A 27,340-nucleotide genomic window follows, 5' to 3' on the forward strand; every position below is an offset into this window, starting at 1 on the left:
TCGATAATAGAATGGCCTGCATCCCATCTATATGTCAATTCTAATTTGCACGAGCTGAGCTGAAGGGAGATTTCATGCTTAAAGATCAATTTACTACCTTTAAACACTCTACTGGTGCTTCTAAAGACTTGGTCAATGCTGTCCATATGAGTGGATCAGTGGCGGGATATGTATGGTTGCCAGTGTAATATTCTGACCAATTCAGTTTTTCACCCCCCCCCCCCCCCCAGGCTGATCCTCAATCGCATTTGATCATGAAGCCCAATATCAAAACTTTGTTGTCTCTTTGAATCTTGTATTGATGTTAGACAGTTGATATTCATTATGTTATATCAGGATAACAGATTACTAGTCAGCCCCCTTTAATCATTATTCTATTTTTGGTCTCATTTGTTGGCATGAAGCATCCCTTGACATTCTGATTAGTAATATCTTTTTGAGCACTTGGTTATACACTGGGAGTGAGATTAACCAATCTCTTGCTAGGTTGACCAACTTCACTATTTATAGACCAGACAATCAATAACTCTGAACTTCTCAAACAGGTACCAGAAACTTAATTTGCATTAGTGTTGGCCATTTTTAAAGTTATTCAACAGTAGGATGAAACAAAAGTGTCTCTGAGAAGCTTTCCAGACTTGACAATATTCATGTGGCCTACTGCCAATGTTCTGAACGCTTCAGATGATGGTCACCTGTAACATTTCTGACAAGCCAGTCAGGCAAATTTGCTGTTATTTAGTGTAAAAATGGCTGCCTGCTACAAAATGGTGCCATGTTCATCAAATCCAAACTTTCAGTTTCACAATGATGATTTAATGTTACAGTAGTCAAATTCCCATTGTATATATATATAAAAAAGAACACCTCATTTAAAACATACATTGTACATGTAGTAAATGACATAAACCTTGCCTTTGATCTGGTTCAGAAAATGTCAAAAGTACTGAATTTACCAGTAGTGATTGTAAAACTAAAATGGTCAAATAAAATTATTGTATGTGGACATGCATGTCATGCCCTGGACAAACTGAGACTAAATAATAAGTTGCAGTTACAAACTTTGTCCAATCAAGGACTAATAAATAATAAGTTGCAGTTACAAACTTTGTCCAATCAAGGACTAATAAATAATATTTGTTATGTCATGTACTATAGTTATCAGAAAAAAAACTTACGTTGGTAATAAATGTCCCAGACACACTTTATTCTATATAAAACAAATAAAAATAATTACTATAATCTGGTCTGTAATCAAGTGTGTTACAATTAGCTCTCCTTTTGACAGTTTTACTAGGAATAGAGTAACTGGATTGTAAATTACATTTCAAGCATTTAGGATACTCAACAAACATTTAAGCTTGATGTATCCTAGTGTAATACATTATTGATTTATAACTATGAAATGAGATTCAACATGTACCATTTCAGCAAATTGTTTTGAGGTTACAGAATAAACAAGGTAAAAGTAGTATGCAAAACAGCTAATTAATATGTATTGATTAATTTGAAAGAAATATCAGATATACTTCTACACAAATGCATATTCAATGCATTTGATCGCAAACGGATGCAAAGATACACACAAAGAATATGCAGAAATATGGTTAACTATTATGCAAATTTCCTATTAACTATGCACAAATTTATATAAAAAAGTAATTAAAATTTCAGTACAGGTTATTTGTAAAATATAAATAAAAAGTAGTATGAGTAGGAGTGTAAGTGTGAAGATAGTAAATGTGGTAAAAAGCCAGCAAGACAATTCCTTAACAAGCAGCCTATCGGCTGAGATAGTTCCGCTGATAGCAATGCACATTTCAATTAAAGAACTGAAGACATCATTAGAAAATGAACAATATGTATAGTATCAAAGCAATCGGACTTACAGTTTTTAACAAGAAGTTGAAAATATCACTTTTTAAATAAAATTACAAAAATATTCACCAAAATTAGAGAATTGAAGATATCATCACAAAATGAACAAATCTGAGAGAGGTCCACATGTAGTACCTATATATCTAATTTCAAAGCAATTGCATTTGCGGTTTTTAACAAGAAGTCGAAAATATCACTTTTTACCAAAAATGACAAAAATATTCACCAAAATTAGAGAATTGAAGATATCATCACAAAATGAACAAATCTGAAAGAGGTCCACATGTAGTACCTATATATGTAATTTCAAAGCAATTGCACTTGCGGTTTTTAACAAGAAGTCGAAAATATCACTTTTTACCAAAAATGACAAAAATATTAACCAAAATTAGAGAATTGAAGATATCAACATGAAATGAACAAACCTAAGAGAGGTCTACCCAAGGTACATATACAAAGCATTCAGGCTTGTAGTTTTCAAGAAGAAGGCGAAAAAGTAAAACATTGACACGGACGACGACGGACAATCACTCATATGATAAGCTCCGCTCGACAAAGTAGACAGCGAAGCTAAAAAGGGATATTTTTTAAGTACTCCCTGGATTTGACAATTCCTAGATTGGCAGGCTACAGGAATCATGGTCACTTTACTGAATTACTGACCTAAGATTTGTGATTAAATGCAACATGTACATGTAGTTCACTTTGATACATACATGAATCAGGTGCAATATCTACACTTCATTGGCTGACTGCCCTTCTATACAAAAATGGCTTATGTTAGACACATATGCTGCGACAACAAGCAACCATCAATGGCTCAACTGAAAAACCACCGACTCGCCAGATTCCCAGTATAACTTTGTTATCTACCAGTGGTGACAAACATTTTACTCAAACGTATTCATATTTACAATATAGAACAGCCCCAGCAACACTGTTGGGGATAGTCAGGAGCGTGAACTTTATGTTCATTTCCATAAATCCAGAATCTAGTATTGGTATCCTCCCATTTGTATGCGACCTCAGATACAGGAACAGCACGTAAACGTTGTCTCTGTCAAGAAAAACACCATGAGGGAATAAAAATGGTAACTGAGAATTCTATTAAGCCATATTAGCAGTTCATAAATTATTAGGGTTGTACAAACCCGTTTGTTTACCTAATCATACCTACCAGAAAGTCTGTGGAAATTTTCATTTATTACTCGTTAGGCTTAATTACAGATTACAGCCCCGAACGGAAACAATTAGGGAATATACCCTAGGGTAGCATTCGCTATAGAAAAAGAGACCTCTTCTGAGGGGTCACCCTCAAGGCACTCACGCGAGTGAGGCCTCAGTCAGTTTATTCTCACAAACGTTTCCGCTGCACTAACGGGCCGCCGGAAGCTTGTGGAGAGCCGGAAAAGTCAGTGGAAATAATAAATTTCATTTATTACTCTTTAGGCAGAGTAGCGCGCTCACCGAAGGTGGGAAAGCTCCAACGAATGAAATGTACATTTTTCGACACAAAGAAGAAAGGTAAAAAAAATGAGAGAAATCTAAAACTACTCACTAACAAGTAGTCTTGTCCCAGGATACAACCACTCGGGCGACTCTTCAGAAACCAGGTGCCTCAAGAGTAGACCCTCTAATTTAGGGAGGCTACTAAAGCCAGCCGACTGAACAATAAAATAGGGCCCCAACAATTCTAATGCATCAAAAACAGTGTATTGCTGGGGTTCGATAGCGTTGATCAAAACCAGCAGCATCAAGCAAAGAAGGCTGGTTCGGCTGAAAACACTATCGCTAGACACTTTGGCGCATAGGGCACTTTGGTGGTGCGGGCTGGGTCAACGAACACTGTCTGACCCGTCACCATTGGACCCAACCTGTAGAGACCCTCCTCCAGCGTTTGGAGGTTCCTCAGGTAATAGTTAATGAAGACATTCTAAGATATCCAGAACTCTGCTCAGAGCACCTGCTCGAGCGAGGCCCCAGACATCAAAGCCAATGAGTTGGCCATCCTGCGCACTTTGTGTGCCTGGTGACGCACCAAACGAGCAGTTAAGTTATACGCGTCCACTACCGTATCAACAATCCACCGTGAAATGGTGATATTTGAATCAGGGTGCCTCTATTTGCCCCGCCCATAACAGACAAACATACGCTTCTCACTGCCCCTAGACACCTTGGTGCGGTCGCAGTACCAGCTCAGAGTTTGGACGCGACATTGAATCCGTTTCTGGCGGTCCTCCTTGCCGACTAAGTTAGTGAGGCGTGGGATGACGATCGGCTCAGGGTCACGCCCAGGGATTTGATTCTTGGCAAGAAAGCCCAACCGAGTCTTCAAAATAACTTGTAAGTTCATAAAGGAGGCACATCCGTCACTAAAGGACAGTGCTCCTATCTCTGAGCGCCGCCTCCCTGACACCAAAAGAAAAACTGTTTTCATAGTAACATACCTCATGTCCGCCTTATCCATAGGTTCGAAGGAGGGGTGTCGTAACACTGTTAGAACCAACGACAAGTCCCAGTCAGGAGAATTCGCTAGCCCCTTGGTCTCTTTGAGCGGAAAGACTTAAACAGTTGTATCATAATACAATCTGATTAAAATCTGATGTAGTGTACGGGCTTTAATTATTTTGGCTATAAACTTGTTTTAATTTTATGTTTTATTGCTTTTGTTATTAATGCCTTTTTATTTTACTATTTTACTTTGATTTTGTGATTTTTTTTAAATTCCGCCCTACATACATCTGAGCCGATGCCTATGTAACGAGATTTCAACGAGACCCACTGTCGACGATTTTAGTCAACGAATCACAGACCTTCTTCTATAGCGCACATGATGACGTCACTGGGCAGAGTCAGGTGGCAAACACACTCAAATAAAATGGCGGATTATACCAACGTTAGCGACCGAGAAGAACACGGCCTTTTGGTAAGTCTATCATTGTCAAATGCAACGAAAGTCATTTTTTTAAGTTTATATTGTGGCTCGAATGGTTCAAGTTTAGATCGTTATTTTGCGTAGTTATTCTGGAAGTGACGATTTTGTTTCCACCGGTTTGACCGAACACCGGTGTCTTTTTCCAGTCGCTTGCCCTGGAGACGGGTGATGTTTTGTTGACGATCGGGTCAAAACAGTCTACGGTATTGAAGCCGTAGCTGTAAATAATCATCAAAATGTATCAACATTTTGTACATTATACAATAACTCTTTATTAAAGTAATTGAGCTGATTTGGACTGGAATAAAATATTTTTTATTTGGAACACATCGCAATTGATCAGGAAATATTTGTTTGCTCCAATTTTCTGCGTCGATGCCGTGGGCCGGTGACCGTTATACAATTTAAAATTTGCATTGTTTACTATAGCTGTTTACAGTGTTCTAATCATTACGATTTACTTATTTTTTTGCTTCCATTCTAGATAATTATGCTCAGTGTTTGATGTAAAATTGAAGCGATGACTGAATAAACGAACCTTGGCTGGCGAAGATGTATCAGGAAGTGTAAACATTTGTTGGAAGTGAACAAAATATTCAATGTAATGACAAAAATTGTAAAATGCTGTGGAATTTCTTTTGTAAATAAAAATATACTAGCAATTTTCTATTAATGGTTTATTCAAGTAGGCAAAATATAATGTACACTACACTGAAAAGTAAGCAACCGACAGCCTGTATAAAAGGGGGCCTGTGATTGGCTGTTACTTACGCGAGATTTGAATGGGACTTACGTAGGCGTCGGATCAGATGTATGTAGGGCGGAATTTAAAAAAAATCAAAATCAAAGTAAAATTATAAAATAAAAAGGCATTAATAACAAAAGTAATAAAAAATAAAATTAAAATAAGTTTATAGCCAAAATAATTAAAGCCTGTACACTACATCAGATTTTAATCAGATTGCATCATAATAGAACTCGAAGCCAGTTTCAGTCCAGCAGATTCTGATAAAACTGGGAATAAAACTGACCGATATTCAAAAATTGTTGATATAGATTTTCCTTGATCAAATAAATATAGGAAAAAATCGGCTACCTCACTAATAGAGGGACTGAGATGATCAATCTCCCTTCAGTCACACCAATTAATGTACAGTCTCCATCTGGATTTGTACAAACGCCTGGTATCGTCCGACTGTGCGAAGCGAGGAACTTGGACAACTGTGCAGAAAAGCCTTGCGCTTGCGTGAGTTTATTGACAGCTTCCACGCGTGAAGATGAAATAGCGCTTGTGCGCTTTGATCCTTGCTAGTTGTCATGCGAGCGGAGGACTTAATGCCTGAGCCACCTTGTGGTTTTGATTTGAACTGTTGACCAGAAGGACTCGCTACCTTGGCGAAAAGGAACGATTGCTTCAATTGGATACACTGATCCTCGGCAACCGCCAAACCGTTCACCACTTCCGCTAACTGGTCCAAAAATAGCCGGTCATGCCCCCAAGACCTTCACCACAGGCGATGAGAGTAGTCTCCCGCTGGATTAGGGTAGGCGTACAGACCCATAACTGTCTCACGCTCAACCAAAACCGCTCCTGCCAAGAGGGCCCCCTTCTATGAAAAAAGTGGACGGTCCCTTTCCCACTGATGTGAGTTGCCCCCCCCCCCCACTGATTCTCCAAAGGAGAGGTCATTGGGGGGGTGAGACACACCTGACCCTAGCCCTAGCGGTGGAGGGACAGCAGTATATCAACCAATGCCCCACGACCCCCCCCCCCAGGTCCTTCTGCGTTGTACCCTGAAACTGCAGAAGGGAGTTGACTTGAAGCCAGATTACGCATCCAGGCCTTCCAAGCCATCTCTTCACCATGGGAAAGCTGGTCACCTTGACTTGTACCGGTAAGAAAAGACAAGACAACAGGGCCGGTCCCTGTGATTGCGCAAGCAACTCAGGCTGCGCCAGTAACGATGAAGTCTCTGTGGATTGAACCGGTTCAGTCTCTAAAGGCCGTACCGATTCTACCTCGGTACACAGTGTCAATGTCAGCGATTTGAGATTTCCCCTTTTTATCGCTTGCCTTCCGCTTTTCACCTCGTAATGCAACCATGTTTTTGGGGTCCCATTGATCGCAGAGACCCTCTAGGCAATACCCCGAGTCCCTACACAACGGAGACTGTAGGTCCCAAGCAGGCATTTGTTTAAGGAAGAATGAGCATGTCTCACGTCCCGACTGTTGCGTCGGGACATTCTTCGTCTTTTTTCACGACTTAGGCAATATGCAGTCAGGAAAAAATTACGAAATAAGATCGTGAAAAATACGAGAAAATTCACCGCGCCAGAATTCGGAATCCGGGTAAAAAATGGGGCCCCGAATAATAGAAAGCCTTTACCATAATGGAGTCGATCGCCAACACTATACTCCTAGATACTCAGTCATAAAACTGTAATCTGTTCTCCTGTCGTGTGTAGCAGTGGAGCTGAAAAATATCTGCACCCATTGGTCGCAGAAACAAAAGAGAATGAACCGACTGAGCCTCTCTTGCGCGAGTACCTTGAGAGTGACCCTTCAGGAAAGGCCTTTTTTTCTATAGTGATTGCTACCCTTGGGTGTTTGTTGTGGACCCGGATATATTCCCTAATTGTTTCTGTTTGGGGTTGTAATCTGTAATTAAGCCTAACGAGTAATAAATGAAATTTATTATTTCCACGGACTTTCTGGTAGGCGATGTAGTAAACATGTCATGTATACAACATAAATTAATATGAGGTTATTGTGAAGATGCTGCATGAAGATAATATAGCTGAAGTATCAACTGATGCATAGCAGAGATTGATGCAACTGTATACTGTCTGAATGCATACTTTGAATTATTACATATGTACTGCAGTTTATTTTGATTCGTCTCTGAAATCAAAATCAGTATTTCAACACCCCATATGCAAATGAGGTCTGGGAGCAAACAAAGTAGTCCCTTCAGGAGTACTGTTTTTCGAAACATAGCAGAAATAAACCATATTTAGAAGTACGATATTTTTCCCTTGGGGTATATAAATATACTTGCCGAGTGACATGAAATTTGAACAACAGTAATGGTACTTTTAGGCAGTCACTTATTTTGACTAAAACAAATTTGCATATCACCCATGCAATAATGTTTTCGGTATTTTCACGATTGATATGCAAATGAACATGGTATTTCCATTTGCTACCAAACAATTTTTATTTTGTAAACACATTTTTGTCTGCCATTTTTATCCAGTTCAAACGAAGTTGTAGCGTGCAGCTCAGCTACGACCGCTGTCAACGAAAGCCATCCCATCAATGGAGTACCTCAGCTGCACGGCATGTTTGCCAATGCACAATTCTGTAGAGGAACTTTTAACTACAACATACACAACTGTGTATCATAGTCGTCCAGTTCAAGTTCTGTCGTGGTCCCGACTAAACGTCCATGAGTTATTTATTCGGACAGTGATTCAGATTAGAGGTCCGATTATTTTATTTTCTCACTGACAGTGACACGCGTTCTACACTGACTTGGAACATATTAATGGTTATTATTTGTACTATTTTATTCAATAAAGTAGAAGTGTGACAGAAATAGTGTATATATTGAGCATTGTTGACAACATGCTTTCTATCGACTCCCACACTGCACGTTAAAATAATAGTTATCAATACAGACTATTTGGACAGAAAACAAAATTTCATAATGTACTGTAAATGTATTAATAACTCACTGGGTTTTAATTTCGCTATTGATAAGTAAAATCCACTAAATTACATCTATGTGAACATGTAAAATAACAATGAAGCTCATTGTTTCCTCAACAATTTCGTGAAAATAAAAAGCTCAGTGAATATGCATCAAAATAATGAAATGTCGGTGAAAATAAATGGTTTTACAGTAGTTTGCAAAAAGACAATGTCAATAAAGACAGATGGGCATGCTCTTGAAAATTCAGAAATCCCTGGTTGATTTCAACAAGTGGTCACAACTTAAAGCCACTTAAGTCACATGGGGTAGATATCACATGTTTTAACATGCAAATATAAATAATAGGTTCACAAATTTATTGTAATAATTAAATATTATAAGCTTGACGTTGAACCTTCAGTATGTCATTACACATATCATGGAAACACAGATCTTAGGTTCTATAAAATTGATAATCAATCATAATAATGTTGTCTGTCTCACCTGCTGTAACTGTCTCTCCATATTAAATGTTTGACGATGTTCTGCAACTAATCTCTGAGAATTAGCACTGATTTCCGGCACTGGATATGCTGATATGGGCCATACAAATGGTAATGTCTGTTCAAAGATGGTGGTACCACTGACACCTCTAATAAGTTCATCGGGCATGTCTGACTTCTCCAATATATAATCACTCAGGTGGTTTACACTGGGGAAAAATATATTTACAATTGATGTTAATTTATAACCTGCCAAGAGTAGTTCATATTTATGTATATTTGAAAACTGGACAGTTTTAGTTATATAACTTAAATATCAGCTGGCTTAATTATTCATACAAAGTATCAATTCTCATAATCAATGTTTGTAACACAGTATTTGATATGATGTATAGCTTTACACATAAATCATGAAAATATTGAACACCAATGTGTAACATTACAAGGCTCTACTGTTACTATTTACTTCTATTCAGGATTGTTTTATGTATACACACTACAGTTATATTATGGAAACCTCCACAATGTCCAATACAAGTACTTAAATCCAATAGTCAACTTTACATAACAGTATGTCCAACACAAGTACTTAAAGGGGAACTAAATTGAGCCTATTTTGGTGTTTGCATTTATCAAGTTATGTATATTGATTATAAATTTGTAAAAAAAATGATTATCTTCAGAGTTATGATGATTTAAATATGAGAAACCATAAACCTGCGAAGAACTTCCGTTTGCGCCATCTTGCCATAAAAAAATGCCCTCATGAGGTATAAACAGGTAAGGTAACAAAGCATGATGATGAAATAGTATCTGATTAAATATAAGCAACTTAGGGAGCCATAGTTGGCTGGACAGGTGAATTGACTTCTAGTCTAGGTTGTTTCAACTTTTACGTTAATGTTATTTACAAGCGTATCAACATACGAACATTATGGATGTGCGATTGATCGAGACAGGCATTTTGTTTTGTTTTTTGTCTAACTGTCTAATAAATGCTGTTTCCAGTACTGCACTGTGCGGCATGCAAGTATGGATGCTGGAGTATGCATCTTGAGTTCGTAGGGTGGTTGTGGAAACATTTTCGTCCATGTATTCACGGGGCTGCACTGGCAAATCATGGGACAAGTGTCACAGGAACACCAAGCAGATTGTTCACAGATTTCCGTGTAATTTGAAATAAAACTATCATCCGAACAAGGGGCATTGTCGACGATATACTCTCATCACTCACACTGGACTGATCTGAATCTTCACAGTATACCGTACTTCCCTGATCATAAGCCCGGAGGCATGAACATGTAAGGGAAAAGTAAAGGATGAGCTTGTACTCAAGGATCAACTCAGAAAAAATTATTTTGTTTTGGGGTTAAACACTGTAACCATCTTGCAAACAACGAAATATTATCCAAAAAAGCTATTCGTTCACCACGCAGGCTCGGTGAAATAATACTTATTTTTGAAAAAAAAATTGATTTGAATGACACTTACAATGAAGAAACAAACATCTTCATAAAAAACACACACATTTTATTACAATACAATTTATGTACATACCGTCTGAATTCACGGTGAAACAATGGGTAGGGTCTGTGAGGAAACAGTGGACAAAGGCATTTATCATTATCTTCGTTTTGGTATGTTTTTCGATCGTACGCAAACTCACAAAGCAAAGCAATTTTCCACCATGAGGTTTTTCAGCATGATTTGACTTGGAACAACTTTCTTTGACATAACAGGTCATGTCTTTCATTAACCAATCAAAATGATGTGTCGTAATGATGAAATTTTCCGATTATTGACGATGATTTTTTAACGCAATGCGGAAGTGAATTACCGCAATGTTAAAATGCGATCTGTAGCACTGATTGCATCGAAAAAATGATGATTTTTTTCCCTAAAAACTGGCGATTCGCAATTTCCGAGATATAAACGACGGTTAATAGTAACCGTGGGTAAACTGAGTGTGGAGGAAGAATTTAAACACCTTTCTCGGTCGCTAACATGTCTCATCGTTCAAACCCTAGGCCTTTCATGGTAGTCTCAAAGTATACCATGTCCAATAACCAGGTACACTACTTAACGATCACATTTTTGGCTTTTCGAAAGCTACTACTCAAAGAAATATGGATTACTCCAGAATTGCAACATCGGGGATCATCCTGAGTAAATGACAGAATAGAAAGGATGCGAACCACGTTGTGTACGTTCGCCATGCACTCTGAATTTAATGCGAGTTTTCTCATAAAACTGAAAGTATGAACCAAACTACCATGCCAATCACGATTATTATGAAATGAAACACACCTTTTACACGCATATTTTAAAGAATATCATTGACGCCCAGTAAAAACACTCTGGGCTTATAATCGTGAATGCTCTCAACTCGATAAATACCAAGTAAAAATAGAGGGTTGGGCTTCATACTCGGGAGGGGCTTACGATCGAGGAAATACGGTACTTTAACGAATGCGATCAGATACTAAAACATCAGAGCTTTGAAAAGTACCCGGATGTTAAATATGTTCGTTCGTTATTTATTCCCCTCCATGAATGGCCTCCATGGTGTTTCATTGCAAGCACTTCAAATGCCTATCCAAGCTAGTACAGTTATAAATAAAACAAAATTAAACCACTGCAATATTATTTCAAATACAGTTTAGAATATACACAACTATAAATTAAGGCTGCATTTAGGTTCACTTTAAATCCAATAGTCAACTTTACATAACAGTATGTTCAATACAAGTACTTACAATCTAATAGTCAACTTGACATAACAGTATGTTCAATACAAGTACTTACAATCTGACACTCAACTTGACATAACAGTATGTCCAATACAAGTACTTACAATCTAATAGTCAACTTGACATAACAGTATGTCCAATACAAGTACTTTATACAATCTGACAGTCAATTTGACATAACAGTATGTCCAATACAAGTACTTACAATCTAATAGTCAACTTGACATAACAGTATGTCCAATACAAGTACTTTATACAATCTGACAGTCAATTTGACATAACAGTATGTCCAATACAAGTACTTACAATCTGACACTCAACTTGACATAACATTATGTCCAATACAAGTACTTACAATCTGACAGTCAATTTGACATAACAGTATGTACAATACAAGTACTTACAATCTGACAGTCAACTTGACATAACAGTATGTCCAATACAAGTACTTACAATCTGACAGTCAACTTGACATAACAGTATGTCCAATACAAGTACTTAAATCTAATAGTCAACTTTACATAACAGTATGTCCAATACAAGTACTTACAATCTAATAGTCAACTTGACATAACAGTATGTCCAATACAAGTACTTACAATCTGACAGTCAACTTGACATAACAATATGTCCAATACAAGTACTTACAATCTGACAGTCAACTTGACATAACAGTATGTACAATACAAGTACTTACAATCTAATAGTCAACTTTACATAACAGTATGTCCAATACAAGTACTTACAATCTAATAGTCAACTTTACATAACAGTATGTACAATACAAGTACTTACAATCTGACAGTCAACTTGACATAACAATATGTCCAATACAAGTACTTACAATCTGACAGTCAATTTGACATAACAGTATGTCCAATACAAGTACTTACAATCTAATAGTCAACTTTACATAACAGTATGTCCAATACAAGTACTTACAATCTGACAGTCAACTTGACATAACAATATGTCCAATACAAGTACTTACAATCTGACAGTCAACTTGACATAACAGTATGTACAATACAAGTACTTACAATCTAATAGTCAACTTTACATAACAGTATGTCCAATACAAGTACTTACAATCTAATAGTCAACTTTACATAACAGTATGTACAATACAAGTACTTACAATCTGACAGTCAACTTGACATAACAATATGTCCAATACAAGTACTTACAATCTGACAGTCAATTTGACATAACAGTTTGTTCAATACAAGTACTTACAATCTGACAGCCAACTTTACATAACAGTATGTCCAATACAAGTACTTACAATCTAATAGTCAACTTTACATAACAGTATGTCCAATACAAGTACTTACAATCTGACAGTCAACTTGACATAACAGTATGTTCAATACAAGTACTTACAATCTGACAGCCAACTTTACATAACAGTATGTCCAATACAAGTACTTACAATCTGACAGTCAACTTGACATAACAGTATGTCCAATACAAGTACTTACAATCTGACAGTCAACTTGACATAACAATATGTCCAATACAAGTACTTACAATCTGACAGTCAACTTGACATAACATTATGTCCAATACAAGTACTTACAATCTAATAGTCAACTTGACATAACAGTATGTACAATACAAGTACTTACAATCTAATAGTCAACTTGACATAACATTATGTCCAATACAAGTACTTACAATCTGACAGTCAATTTGACATAACAGTATGTCCAATACAAGTACTTACAATCTGACAGTCAACTTGACATAACAGTATGTACAATACAAGTACTTACAATCTAATAGTCAACTTTACATAACAGTATGTCCAATACAAGTACTTACAATCTAATAGTCAACTTGACATAACAGTATGTCCAATACAAGTACTTACAATCTAATAGTCAACTTGACATAACAATATGTCCAATACAAGTACTTAAAATCTGACAGTCAACTTGACATAACAGTATGTACAATACAAGTACTTACAATCTAATAGTCAACTTGACATAACAGTATGTCCAATACAAGTACTTACAATCTAATAGTCAACTTGACATAACAATATGTCCAATACAAGTACTTACAATCTGACAGTCAACTTGACATAACAGTATGTACAATACAAGTACTTACAATCTAATAGTCAACTTGACATAACAGTATGTACAATACAAGTACTTACAATCTAATAGTCAACTTGACATAACATTATGTCCAATACAAGTACTTACAATCTGACAGTCAATTTGACATAACAGTATGTACAATACAAGTACTTACAATCTGACAGTCAACTTGACATAACATTATGTCCAATACAAGTACTTACAATCTGACAGTCAACTTGACATAACAGTATGTACAATACAAGTACTTACAATCTGACAGTCAACTTGACATAACAATATGTCCAATACAAGTACTTACAATCTGACAGTCAATTTGACATAACAGTATGTACAATACAAGTACTTACAATCTGACAGTCAACTTGACATAACAATATGTCCAATACAAGTACTTACAATCTGACAGTCAACTAGACATAACAGTATGTACAATACAAGTACTTACAATCTGACAGTCAACTTGACATAACAGTATGTCCAATACAAGTACTTACAATCTAATAGTCAACTTGACATAACAATATGTCCAATACAAGTACTCACAATCTGACAGTCAATTTGACATAACAGTATGTACAATACAAGTACTCACAATCTAATAGTCAACTTGACATAACAATATGTCCAATACAAGTACTCACAATCTGACAGTCAATTTGACATAACAGTTTGTACAATACAAGTACTTACAATCTGACAGTCAATTTGACATAACAATATGTCCAATACAAGTACTCACAATCTGACAGTCAATTTGACATAACAGTTTGTACAATACAAGTACTTACAATCTGACAGTCAATTTGACATAACAGTATGTCCAATACAAGTACTCACAATCTGACAGTCAATTTGACATAACAGTTTGTACAATACAAGTACTTACAATCTGACAGTCAATTTGACATAACAATATGTCCAATACAAGTACTTACAATCTAATAGTCAACTTGACATAACAATATGTCCAATACAAGTACTTACAATCTGACAGTCAACTTGACATAACAATATGTCCAATACAAGTACTCACAATCTGACAGTCAATTTGACATAACAGTTTGTACAATACAAGTACTTACAATCTGACAGTCAACTTGACATAATATGTCCAATACAAGTACTTACAATCTGACAGTCATCTTGACATAACAGTATGTCCAATACAAGTACTTACAATCTGACAGTCAACTTGACATAACAGTATGTACAATACAAGTACTTACAATCTAATAGTCAACTTGACATAACAATATGTCCAATACAAGTACTTACAATCTGACAGTCAACTTGACATAACAGTATGTACAATACAAGTACTTACAATCTAATAGTCAACTTGACATAACAATATGTCCAATACAAGTACTTACAATCTGACAGTCAATTTGACATAACAGTTTGTACAATACAAGTACTTACAATCTGACAGTCAACTTGACATAATATGTCCAATACAAGTACTTACAATCTGACAGTCATTTTGACATAACAGTATGTCCAATACAAGTACTTACAGTCTGACAGTCATCTTGACATAACAGTATGTCCAATACAAGTACTTACAATCTGACAGTCAACTTGACATAACAATATGTCCAATACAAGTACTTACAATCTGACAGTCAACTTGACATAACAGTATGTCCAATACAAGTACTTACAGTCTGACAGTCAACTTGACATAACAATATGTCCAATACAAGTACTTACAATCTGACAGTCATCTTGACATAACAGTATGTCCAATACAAGTACTTACAATCTGACAGTCAACTTGACATAACAGTATGTACAATACAAGTACTTACAATCTGACAGTCAACTTGACATAACAATATGTCCAATACAAGTACTTACAATCTGACAGTCAACTTGACATAACAGTATGTCCAATACAAGTACTTACAATCTGACAGTCAACTTGACATAATATGTACAATACAAGTACTTACAATCTGACAGTCAACTTTACATAACAGTATGTACAATACAAGTACTTACAATCTGACAGTCAACTTGACGTAATGTTTCAGCATACGGTATCCTTTGCAGGAAGCACATGTGATTCGACCATCACCTCCACATGTGTAACACCTGCAAATATATTAAACATAGTTGGCAACTGCTTGTTTCAGGATACTTTATAAAGAATTGTCTTGTGTTTTGAGGACATAGTTGACTATGTTCTTTGTAGCATTAGACGTATAAATTAGTATGTACCGTTTACCAAATGCAACAATTACGGTATATCTGGGTCATAAATTGTTTAATGTATTAAACAGCCAAACATCTAATGTTGATTTGGCTGTGATTGAATTTTCAGCAGCTTAGAGTATCAACAAGTCTATTGAATTGCACACGTAACTGATAAAATACAGATATCCTCATGAAAATAGCAATGTTTTGACCATATATCCTGAGTTAATAGATGTTATGAGTGGTATGGTCATATGGTAGACCACCAAAGAGTCAGTTGTCTTACAATTATCTAGAACATGGAACATTTTTTTATAAAATGGCAACTAGTGTCATGGAACATTTCTAATTATTTGCCATATTTTTGAAGTGAAAGCTTGTTAGTGAACTTTTACTCTGGATGTCAGCCATGATCGCAAAAACATATTGACCAAGTATATTATACATTCTGACACCTGACACCTCCCATAAACCTGCCTGATTCTGATGCAGACAATTATAGATGGCATAGTCGTGGATGTCTTTGCTAGCTTGACCTGATAATGACTAAGGTGGGATTTGCCATCACAACCAATATTATACTGAGAACTGACATTATTGCATGTCAAACCTTTTTACCAGTAGTTATATAAAAGATACCTTGTGTAAAAGAAGCAACAAAGTTTAATTAACCCCAACGCCGCATACAATATTGTATTATTAGCACACCTACAAATGTAAATGAAGACCCAGTGAATATGAAGTAAAATTTACCTATTGAAAAGAAATCATAATTTAGATTTACCATTTTCTTCCTGATCCATGGCATGAATGACATGTTTCTTGGTGCCTCTGACCTTCAGCATCTGTACGCCATGTGTGACCACTGGCATGACATGACCCGCATCGTACACGACCACGCCCATGACATCGATAGCAACGGTTAAAGCCACGACCATCACAATTGTGACATCTCTGGAATATATTTTGATGTAAAATGTGCACACTCTACATCACTCATGGCGAAAATCAAATTAATAAAAATTACATAAAGTTGTTCAATGGTAAGATACAACAATAGTAGCACCAACACTATTCAATTGTCAGTTACTGCTTGATTCAATTTTGACTCAATGTCATGCTGTTTGTGAATTTTTTTTCTGATTTTAACATAACAAAGGCATTCACAATAATGGTTTTTACCTTGTTCAAACACAAGACTGTTTACTAAACAAGTCATGGACAAATAAGCAAAATAATTGTAGACAATATCTATATATTCACATTTTCCATGACTGAGTTGAATCCAGCGTTTCATAAAGTACAATATATTTCTTTAGTTTTGGGGAGTTTTCTCTCATGAATATTCACTGATACAAACATAAATAACAAGTGTATCTTATATCTTACTGCAGCAAAGGCTGTGTAGGGAACTTCCAACTCTTTGACTTCATCCTGAAATAGATTTGTCGGTGAACACATGATGTTCCATGGTGGGGGTGCCATTCCATGCATTGGCCCCATTAAAGGTTTGCGTCCCTTGTAATGTACAAAATCACGACTGGTTTCACGACTTTCTGAAAATGTCTCAAGTTGATACTGAAAACAAAACATGTCATTTCATGAGACTAATTAAATGTAATTTATTATACACAATATCATGTTCCACACATGAATGTGGTGAAACCCATGGCCTGTGACAACCACTATGCAAAAAGGAGAAAGGCAACACACACACACCCAGAAGAAATACTTACATGTAAGGCACTAGATGGTAAAATCGAACTAATCTCCATTTCTTTAGCAGGTTTTGATCCATAGCAACAGTGCTCACTGACAAACTGTATCATGGCTGCACGTGCATCGTCTTCACTAATATTGGAAGCACTGAAATAACATTTGGAATTTGGGACTATTATGTGACATGTATATGATATGAATATGCAATAATTCTAAGAAATAATTTACAAATGTCCTGAACTAATGTGACATAACATATTAAGGAACTTGTGACTATTATGTGACATATATTGAGGATGTGGGACTATGTGACATATATTGTGGACTTGGGTCTACTATGTGACATATATTGGGGACTTGGGTCTACTATGTGACAAATATTGTGGACTTGGGTCTACTATGTGACATATATTGGGGACTTGGGTCTACTATGTGACATATATTGGGGACTTGGGTCTACTATGTGACAAATATTGTGGACTTGGGTCTACTATGTGACATATATTGGGGACTTGGGTCTACTATAGGACATATATTGGGGACTTGGGTCTACTATGTGACATATATTGTGGACTTGGGTCTACTATGTGACATATATTGGGGACTTGGGTCTACTATGGGACATATATTGGGGACTTGGGTCTACTATGGGACATATATTGGGGACTTGGGTCTACTATGGGACATATATTGGGGACTTGGGTCTACTATGGGACATATATTGGGGACTTGGGTCTATTATGGGACATATATTGGGGACTTGGGTCTACTATAGGACATATATTGGGGACTTGGGTCTATTATGGGACATATATTGGGGACTTGGGTCTACTATGGGACATATAATGAGGATGTGGGACTATGTGACATATATTGGGGACTTGGGTCTACTATGGGACATATATTGGGGACTTGGGTCTACTATGGGACATATATTGGGGACTTGGGTCTACTATGGGACATATAATGAGGATGTGGGACTATGTGACATATATTGGGGACTTGGGTCTACTATGGGAAATATATTGAGGATGTGGGACTATGTGGCATATATTGGGGACTTGGGTCTACTATGGGACATATATTGGGGACTTGGGTCTACTATGGGACATATAATGAGGATGTGGGACTATGTGACATATATTGGGGACTTGGGTCCACTATGGGACATATATTGAGGATGTGGGGCTATGACATATATTTGGGACTTGGGTCTACTGTGGGACATATAATGAGGATGTGGGATTATGTGACATATACTGGGGACTTGGGTCTACTATGGGACATATATTGGGGACTTGGGTCTACTATGGGTCATATAATGAGGATGTGGGACTATGTGACATATATTGGGGACTTGGGTCTACTATGTGACATATATTGGGGACTTGGGTCTACTATGTGACAAATATTGTGGACTTGGGTCTACTATGGGACATATATTGGGGACTTGGGTCTACTATGGGACATATATTGGGGACTTGGGTCTACTATGGGACATATATTGGGGACTTGGGTCTACTATGGGACATATATTGTGGACTTGGGTCTACTATGTGACATATATTGGGGACTTGGGTCTACTATGTGACATATATTGGGGACTTGGGTCTACTATGTGGCATATATTGGGGACTTGGGTCTACTATGGGAAATATATTGAGGATGTGGAATTATGTGGCATATATTGGGGACTTGGGTCGACTATGGGACATATATTGAGGATGTGAGACTATGTGACATATATTGGGGACTTGGGTCTACTATGGGACATATATTGAGGATGTGGGACTATGTGGCATATATTGGGAACTTGGGTCTACTATGGGACATATATTGGGGACTTGGGTCTACTATGGGACATATAATGAGGATGTGGGACTATGTGGCATATATTGGGGACTTGGGTCTACTATGTGACATATATTGTGGACTTGGGTCTACTATGTGACAAATATTGTGGACTTGGGTCTACTATGGGACATATATTGGGGACTTGGGTCTACTATGGGACATATATTGGGGACTTGGGTCTACTATGGGACATATATTGGGGACTTGGGTTTACTATGGGACATATATTGTGGACTTGGGTCTACTATGTGACATATATTGGGGACTTGGGTCTACTATAGGACATATATTGGGGACTTGGGTCTACTATAGGACATATATTGGGGACTTGGGTCTACTATGTGACATATATTGTGGACTTGGGTCTACTATGTGACATATATTGGGGACTTGGGTCTACTATGGGACATATATTGGGGACTTGGGTCTACTATGGGACATATATTGGGGACTTGGGTCTACTATGGGACATATATTGGGGACTTGGGTCTACTATGGGACATATATTGGGGACTTGGGTCTACTATGGGACATATATTGGGGACTTGGGTTTACTATGGGACATATATTGTGGACTTGGGTCTACTATGTGACATATATTGGGGACTTGGGTCTACTATGTGACATATATTGGGGACTTGGGTCTACTATGGGAAATATATTGAGGATGTGGGATTATGTGGCATATATTGGGGACTTGGGTCTACTATGGGACATATATTGAGGATGTGAGACTATGTGACATATATTGGGGACTTGGGTCTACTATGGGACATATATTGAGGATGTGGGACTATGTGGCATATATTGGGAACTTGGGTCTACTATGGGACATATATTGGGGACTTGGGTCTACTAGGAGACAAATATTGGGAACTTGGGTCTAATGTGGGACATATATTGAGACTTGGGTCTACTATGTGACATATATTGGGGACTTGGGTCTACTATGTGACAAATATTGTGGACTTGGGTCTACTATGTGACATATTGGGGACTTGGGTCTACTATAGGACATATATTGTGGACTTGGGTCTACTATGTGACATATATTGGGGACTTGGGTCTACTATGTGACATATATTGGGGACTTGGGTCTACTATGTGACATATATTGGGGACTTGGGTCTACTATGTGACATATATTGGGGACTTGGGTCTACTATGTGACATATATTGGGGACTTGGGTCTACTATGGGACATATATTGGGGACTTGGGTCTACTATGGGACATATATTGGGGACTTGGGTCTACTATGGGACATATATTGGGGACTTGGGTCTATTATGGGACATATATTGGGGACTTGGGTCTACTATAGGACATATATTGGGGACTTGGGTCTATTATGGGACATATATTGGGGACTTGGGTCTACTATGGGACATATAATGAGGATGTGGGACTATGTGACATATATTGGGGACTTGGGTCTACTATGGGACATATATTGGGGACTTGGGTCTACTATGGGACATATATTGGGGACTTGGGTCTACTATGGGACATATATTGGGGACTTGGGTCTACTATGGGACATATAATGAGGATGTGGGACTATGTGACATATATTGGGGACTTGGGTCTACTATGGGAAATATATTGAGGATGTGGGACTATGTGGCATATATTGGGGACTTGGGTCTACTATGGGACATATATTGGGGACTTGGGTCCACTATGGGACATATATTGAGGATGTGGGACTATGACATATATTTGGGACTTGGGTCTACTGTGGGACATATAATGAGGATGTGGGATTATGTGACATATACTGGGGACTTGGGTCTACTATGGGACATATATTGGGGACTTGGGTCTACTATGGGACATATAATGAGGATGTGGGACTATGTGACATATATTGGGGACTTGGGTCTACTATGTGACATATATTGGGGACTTGGGTCTACTATGTGACATATATTGGGGACTTGGGTCTACTATGTGACATATATTGGGGACTTGGGTCTACTATGTGACATATATTGGGGACTTGGGTCTACTATGTGACAAATATTGTGGACTTGGGTCTACTATGGGACATATATTGGGGACTTGGGTCTACTATGGGACATATATTGGGGACTTGGGTCTACTATGGGACATATATTGGGGACTTGGGTCTACTATGGGACATATATTGTGGACTTGGGTCTACTATGTGACATATATTGGGGACTTGGGTCTACTATGTGACATATATTGGGGACTTGGGTCTACTATGGGAAATATATTGAGGATGTGGGACTATGTGGCATATATTGGGGACTTGGGTCTACTATGGGACATATATTGAGGATGTGAGACTATGTGACATATATTGGGGACTTGGGTCTACTATGGGACATATATTGAGGATGTGGGACTATGTGGCATATATTGGGAACTTGGGTCTACTATGGGACATATATTGGGGACTTGGGTCTACTAGGAGACAAATATTGGGAACTTGGGTCTAATGTGGGACATATATTGAGACTTGGGTCTACTATGGGACATATATTGGGGACTTGGGTCTACTATGATACATATATTGGGGACTTGGGTCTACTATGGGACATATATTGGGGACTTGGGTCTACTATGGGACATATATTGGGGACTTGGGTCTACTATGGGACAAATATTGGGGACTTGGGTCTACTATGAAACACATTTTGGGGACATAATAGCGTTAACAAATTCAAACAAACTGAAATGACTGCCATGCAATTTTTTTCTACTTTTTTTTATAAGAAACATCAAGGAAATCCATCTGCACATGCATGAAAAAAATATTGCATTACTAAAGGCAGGCACACGCTTTCTTTCTTTTCTTTGTTTCAAATAAAATTAAAAACTTTTAGAAATGTGCGCATCTAAACAGATCTAATTATTTTTGTCTTAGTTTGAATGTTACATTTCCCACAGATTTAATTATTTTTGTCTTAGTTTGAATGTTACATTTTCCACAGATTTAATTATTTTTGTCTTAGTTTGAATGTTACATTTTCCACAGATTTAATTATTTTTGTCTTAGTTTGAATGTTACATTTTCCACAGATTTAATTATTTTTGTCTTAGTTTGAATGTTACATTTTCCACAGATTTAATTATTTTTGTCTCAGTTTGAATGTTACATTTTCCACAGATTTAATTATTTTTGTCTTAGTTTGAATGTTACATTTTCCACAGATTTAATTATTTTTGTCTCAGTTTGAATGTTACATTTTCCACAGATTTAATTATTTTTGTCTTAGTTTGAATTTTACATTTCCCACAGATTTAATTATTTTTGTCTTAGTTTGAATGTTACATTTCCCACAAATATTTCATGTAATAGTCCTAATAATCTCAGAGTGTGACTTTTTATTTAGGATTGTTTGAAGGAAGACAGTCAGATTCTGAGCATGCTCAGTTAATTACTATAATCTACTTTCATTTCATGAGAATTAAATTTAGCAAGCAGTTAAAATTTTATTGGGTTTCAGCAATTTTTGCAATATTTTGTCTTTATGTAAGCAAAAAATTTAATGGTTTACAGTTTCCAAGCATGTACTTACGATGAGTATTCCTCTGTAGGTCGTTCAGTTTCTGCTGGCAGTGTAAGAGGTGGTGGAGGGACTACAAAACCTGCAATGTGTTCAAACAGAAGTATATGTTGTATATAACTGTTGAGCATTATTCAAAACAATATAAACTTTCATTTACAATAGTATAACACTTTATAGATGGAAGCACAGTGTATTATTATGCAAGGAAAACATTTAATTAGAAATTGGAATAAGCTCTCTGGGGCAAATAAACTACAGTACAGTTCTCACGAAAGCTTTGGCTTCACTTCAGCGTCAGCTTTGCTTCAGCGTCACATCATTATGGCATTGTTATGGTCTCATCGTCGTATCAATGTCGCGACATTGAAAAGTTAGTCAGTTATCGCTTCGCTTCATTGTGGCCTCATTATGGCGACAATGTGGCATCAGCATCACTTCATCAAACAAAGAAGTACAGTACTCATTTTGCCCAACCTCTTGCCCGCTTCCACTTTTCAATCGCTCATTTTTGCGACCGCTTGTTGAATTTGACCGGACAATTTCCCCTTTATTTTCGACCGTGCAAAAATTCGGACTACTAAAAATGTTCTGGTTTTCATAGATCACGGTTACTAGTTTAGTAGTTTAGTAACTGTGCATAGATGTTGAACAACCATCAAAAGTTCAAATACTTTTTGTTTTAACTATCTATAATTATATGCACGCAATCTGACCCTTTGACCTAGATTTGGCTGTGATCGAATATTTTTTTTTAGACAATATTCTGACGTGATGCACTGCTACAAAATGTATTTCAACAGAAGTATGACATGGTTGTCTGGGTTTTTTTTCCTGATTGTGTTGAGTTTACGATTTGTATAATATTGTTGTTTTCCCCCCCAAAGAGAAAACAAGCCGAAGGACCATGAAGCTAAATAGAAGTCCAAGGCTAAAATAAACCTAAACTCTTTGTATATTTGTCAATTTCACATATATTTGGTATGACAGAAAAATCTGGTCTTTCGTTAATAATTTCATTTGTTTGAAATGTCTACCGGCCATGTCCCAATAATTTGTTTGAAATATCCATGGAATATCGATCCTTGTTGGTTTCTCCAAACGGTCCCGACGTCCATTATTCAACACAATCAGCATTTATTTATCTTAATTCATAGGGATCACGTCCCGTAATTTGTGGGCTGTAAAACCAAATAATTAAACAAGTACTATTTATTATATATTTTTTATACCTCGCGAAACTACAACAGAGCGTAGTGTTGTCGTGGTGAAATAGTCGCCTTGAAATCGATGGAACTTCAACTATCCATTTCTCACCTTGAAATAAAAAAAAATTCGAAGAGCATTGGGGGATATACTATTAACCAGTCTTACCAATCGCTAGCTTTATTTTATTTGAATCCATAAAATTCACAAGTTTTTCGACATTTGTTGGCAACTTCCGCGCTAAACATGGTTGAAAATGTGGGTGTGGTTCTCTCGTAAAGTCCTGTTGATAATACAGACAAATACGGTTCTGTGACCCAGGCCGTGCTCTGATCAGGTGAATCTCAGCCAATCAATGATGTTGTAACAAAGCATATTTGATGCAAATTGAAGGGTCGTCGTACTATCCAATCTCCGGCACTGATTCACATAGTTTTTTGTGCTGTGACAGGCTTCACAATTATTCACTGAAAAACATCGGTATATTTTGACAAACGACTGGGATTTGACCTCAGTTCAAGAAGAAAAAAAAAAAAAAACTGGACTAAGATACAAATCAGTTTTGCAAGTTGGGAAATAAGGTAAACCAGACTGGAGTCGATGATTTTCAGTATCGAAGGACTTCCGTGTGTATAATGATTTTCAAATTGTTCATTGACCAAATATTTACGGCTACAACTAAATGGACACGTTAAATTATTTCTACATGTCAAGCACTATTCGATTTTTACAGTGCATGTGGCTCGTTTTTGTTCGAAAATATTTTTCGTGAGATTTTTGTTCGAAAATATTTTTCGTGAGAATACTTTTAAAGTACGTATAGATTGAGCTCAGGACACTGATCGTAGCTTAATGTTGAAAATTGAATGTCAAATTTTACCAGACAATGCCACCACAAGCATCCAATTATAATTGGAAATGTACGCACTTGTTTTGGAACTTTGCATCAAGATGACTGGCGACAAGCCGACGCACCAGGTGGCGTACGTGTGTTTTGAATGTATCAGTGGTCCGGGCATGGGATCGGACTCGGCTAAAACTAAGCGAAACACAGAAAAATACCACCAAAATGAGAAATCTGAATCTGTTCTTTTAAAATAAGGTAATTTCATAACAAGAACAGTTTCATTTCGTATAAAGCAAATTGTGTTGCACCCGAACGACGATTGCATCGAGTGATTAAAATTTATCAAGATTTTCCTTGCAGTCAATATGACACTCGTCACCTTGCCGATACTCTCAAAACTAAAATAATTAAACAAGATAACTTTTTAAAATGTCATTTTACTCTTGATCATATTATTTCAAATCGATTACATATCGAACTTCTGTACATGTGTTTTTCGCTACTGGCTTTCTGTGTGAAAATAATAAGGTCATATTCATGTCACAATACTTTGAAGCTGATGTCATGAGACAGCGAAGCTGAGGCCACAAAATAAGCAAGGCGAACACAGCTTCAATTTTCAATGACGCGAAGCTGATGCCACAATGATGCGATGCTTAGGCGACAATGAAGCCATAAAAGCCAAAGCTTTTGCGAGAACTGTACTGTATACTTACTGTGAGTACTTGCACTCTCAATTTGAATAAAAAAAAAAGAGAAACATTAACATTCAGTGTCAAAACTGTCACTTGGCAAAACAAAATTAGTAAAAAAAACTATAATGAAAACCTATCAAATGTATATAACCTCATTCGTGGAAATCTGCATTGTAGGTTTGAATGGATTTAAAAAGTCTACCTTCACACATATTTCAAACTCACCTCCACCAAATCCAATGTTATCATATCCCTGCACTGGTTGATACCCTACCATGCTGTCAACATTAGGAGGAATTGCTACTTGAGGGGGAGCTCTGTTGGGATCGTCTTCAGGGTCTGAGTCTAGACCATCATCCCAATGATATGGCTGATCTCCTTTTCCAGGTTTCCAGCGACCTGTTTTGTATGAAAGGAGGTATTACATATATGATGTGTAATTCAGTAACTTAATCTGTAATTAATACTACATGTAGAAAATCATACTAGGTTAAAGTAGTTATGTTGAATGAATGAAGATTGATTTTAATTGGTTTTGCAAAAAAGCACAAAATAAATTATCTTGAGTACTACAACAAATGGAAACTCCATGATAAAGACATGATTTTCAAAAAAGGAACAACGAGAAGGAGAGTTGAATCAATTCCAAGAACAAAACAGAACATAAGTTGTGTAAAGACATATATAACTTCACAATCAAATGAAAAGTTCCATGAAACAAGACAATGTTTAGCAGACAAAGCTACTAGAGCAACGTAAGCAATGCCCAGAAAAACTGACAAATAGTCATCTGATAATTAGTCATAACTCTTGTTTGATGCCTTCAATATAGCACTGAATGTATATCCCTGACTGCAACAGTGCCCGAGATATTATGGTTATACATATTAATGAGGTCATATGACCTTAAATGGTCATCTGATATGTTAATTATATCTCTTGTCTGATGCCTTCATGATAGCACTTGTTGCGAGTCACTATCTGCAGCAGTGCTTACAGTATTTACAGTTATGCATATTAATTAAATCACATGATCCCATTTTTAAAAAGTAGGTAATAAATATGAAATAAACATTTCAAACCTGAAGTATAATCAGATCTGTGTATTATCCAAAAGCAACTATGGATCAAGTTTCATTGAAATGGTGGTTGTCAAGATACATTGTATCTTATAAGTAATTTATGCAAGTTAGTTAGTAAGCACAAAATTTAACCCTAAACTAAACATGTATATGGTTTATCCCAGAGCAAATATGTGCCAAGTTTCATTGAATTCTGAAGAGTGTTTAAGATATTGGTCAAAAAGCTAAGAATTGGCAAATTAGGTAATCAATATGCACAGATTGCAATCAAAAACTAAGCAGGTCTGCACTTTATCCCAGAGCATCTATGTACTAAGTTTCATTA

General features: G+C 36.8%; 1 protein-coding gene across 1 annotated transcript in view; it reads right to left on the minus strand.

The window, feature by feature from the left end:
* Window positions 1-1,179: 1,179 nt before the first annotated feature.
* The window catches only part of LOC100366527 (protein SSUH2 homolog), a 31,886-nt gene continuing 5,725 nt past the window's right edge, over window positions 1,180-27,340 (minus strand). Inside the window, exons 3-10 of the mRNA XM_085496717.1 lie at window positions 26,159-26,332; window positions 23,198-23,267; window positions 17,811-17,940; window positions 17,464-17,652; window positions 16,859-17,028; window positions 15,880-15,972; window positions 9,013-9,220; window positions 1,180-2,935 (exon numbers count right to left, since the gene is read on the minus strand). Coding sequence (XP_085352843.1) covers window positions 2,789-2,935; window positions 9,013-9,220; window positions 15,880-15,972; window positions 16,859-17,028; window positions 17,464-17,652; window positions 17,811-17,940; window positions 23,198-23,267; window positions 26,159-26,332 — 1,181 coding nt within the window. The 3' untranslated portion in view covers window positions 1,180-2,788. The remainder of the gene's footprint in view (window positions 2,936-9,012; window positions 9,221-15,879; window positions 15,973-16,858; window positions 17,029-17,463; window positions 17,653-17,810; window positions 17,941-23,197; window positions 23,268-26,158; window positions 26,333-27,340) is intronic.

This window comes from Saccoglossus kowalevskii, chromosome 3 (assembly GCF_978046115.1).
Source record: "Saccoglossus kowalevskii chromosome 3, keSacKowa6.1, whole genome shotgun sequence".
Classification (NCBI taxonomy): domain Eukaryota; kingdom Metazoa; phylum Hemichordata; class Enteropneusta; family Harrimaniidae; genus Saccoglossus; species Saccoglossus kowalevskii.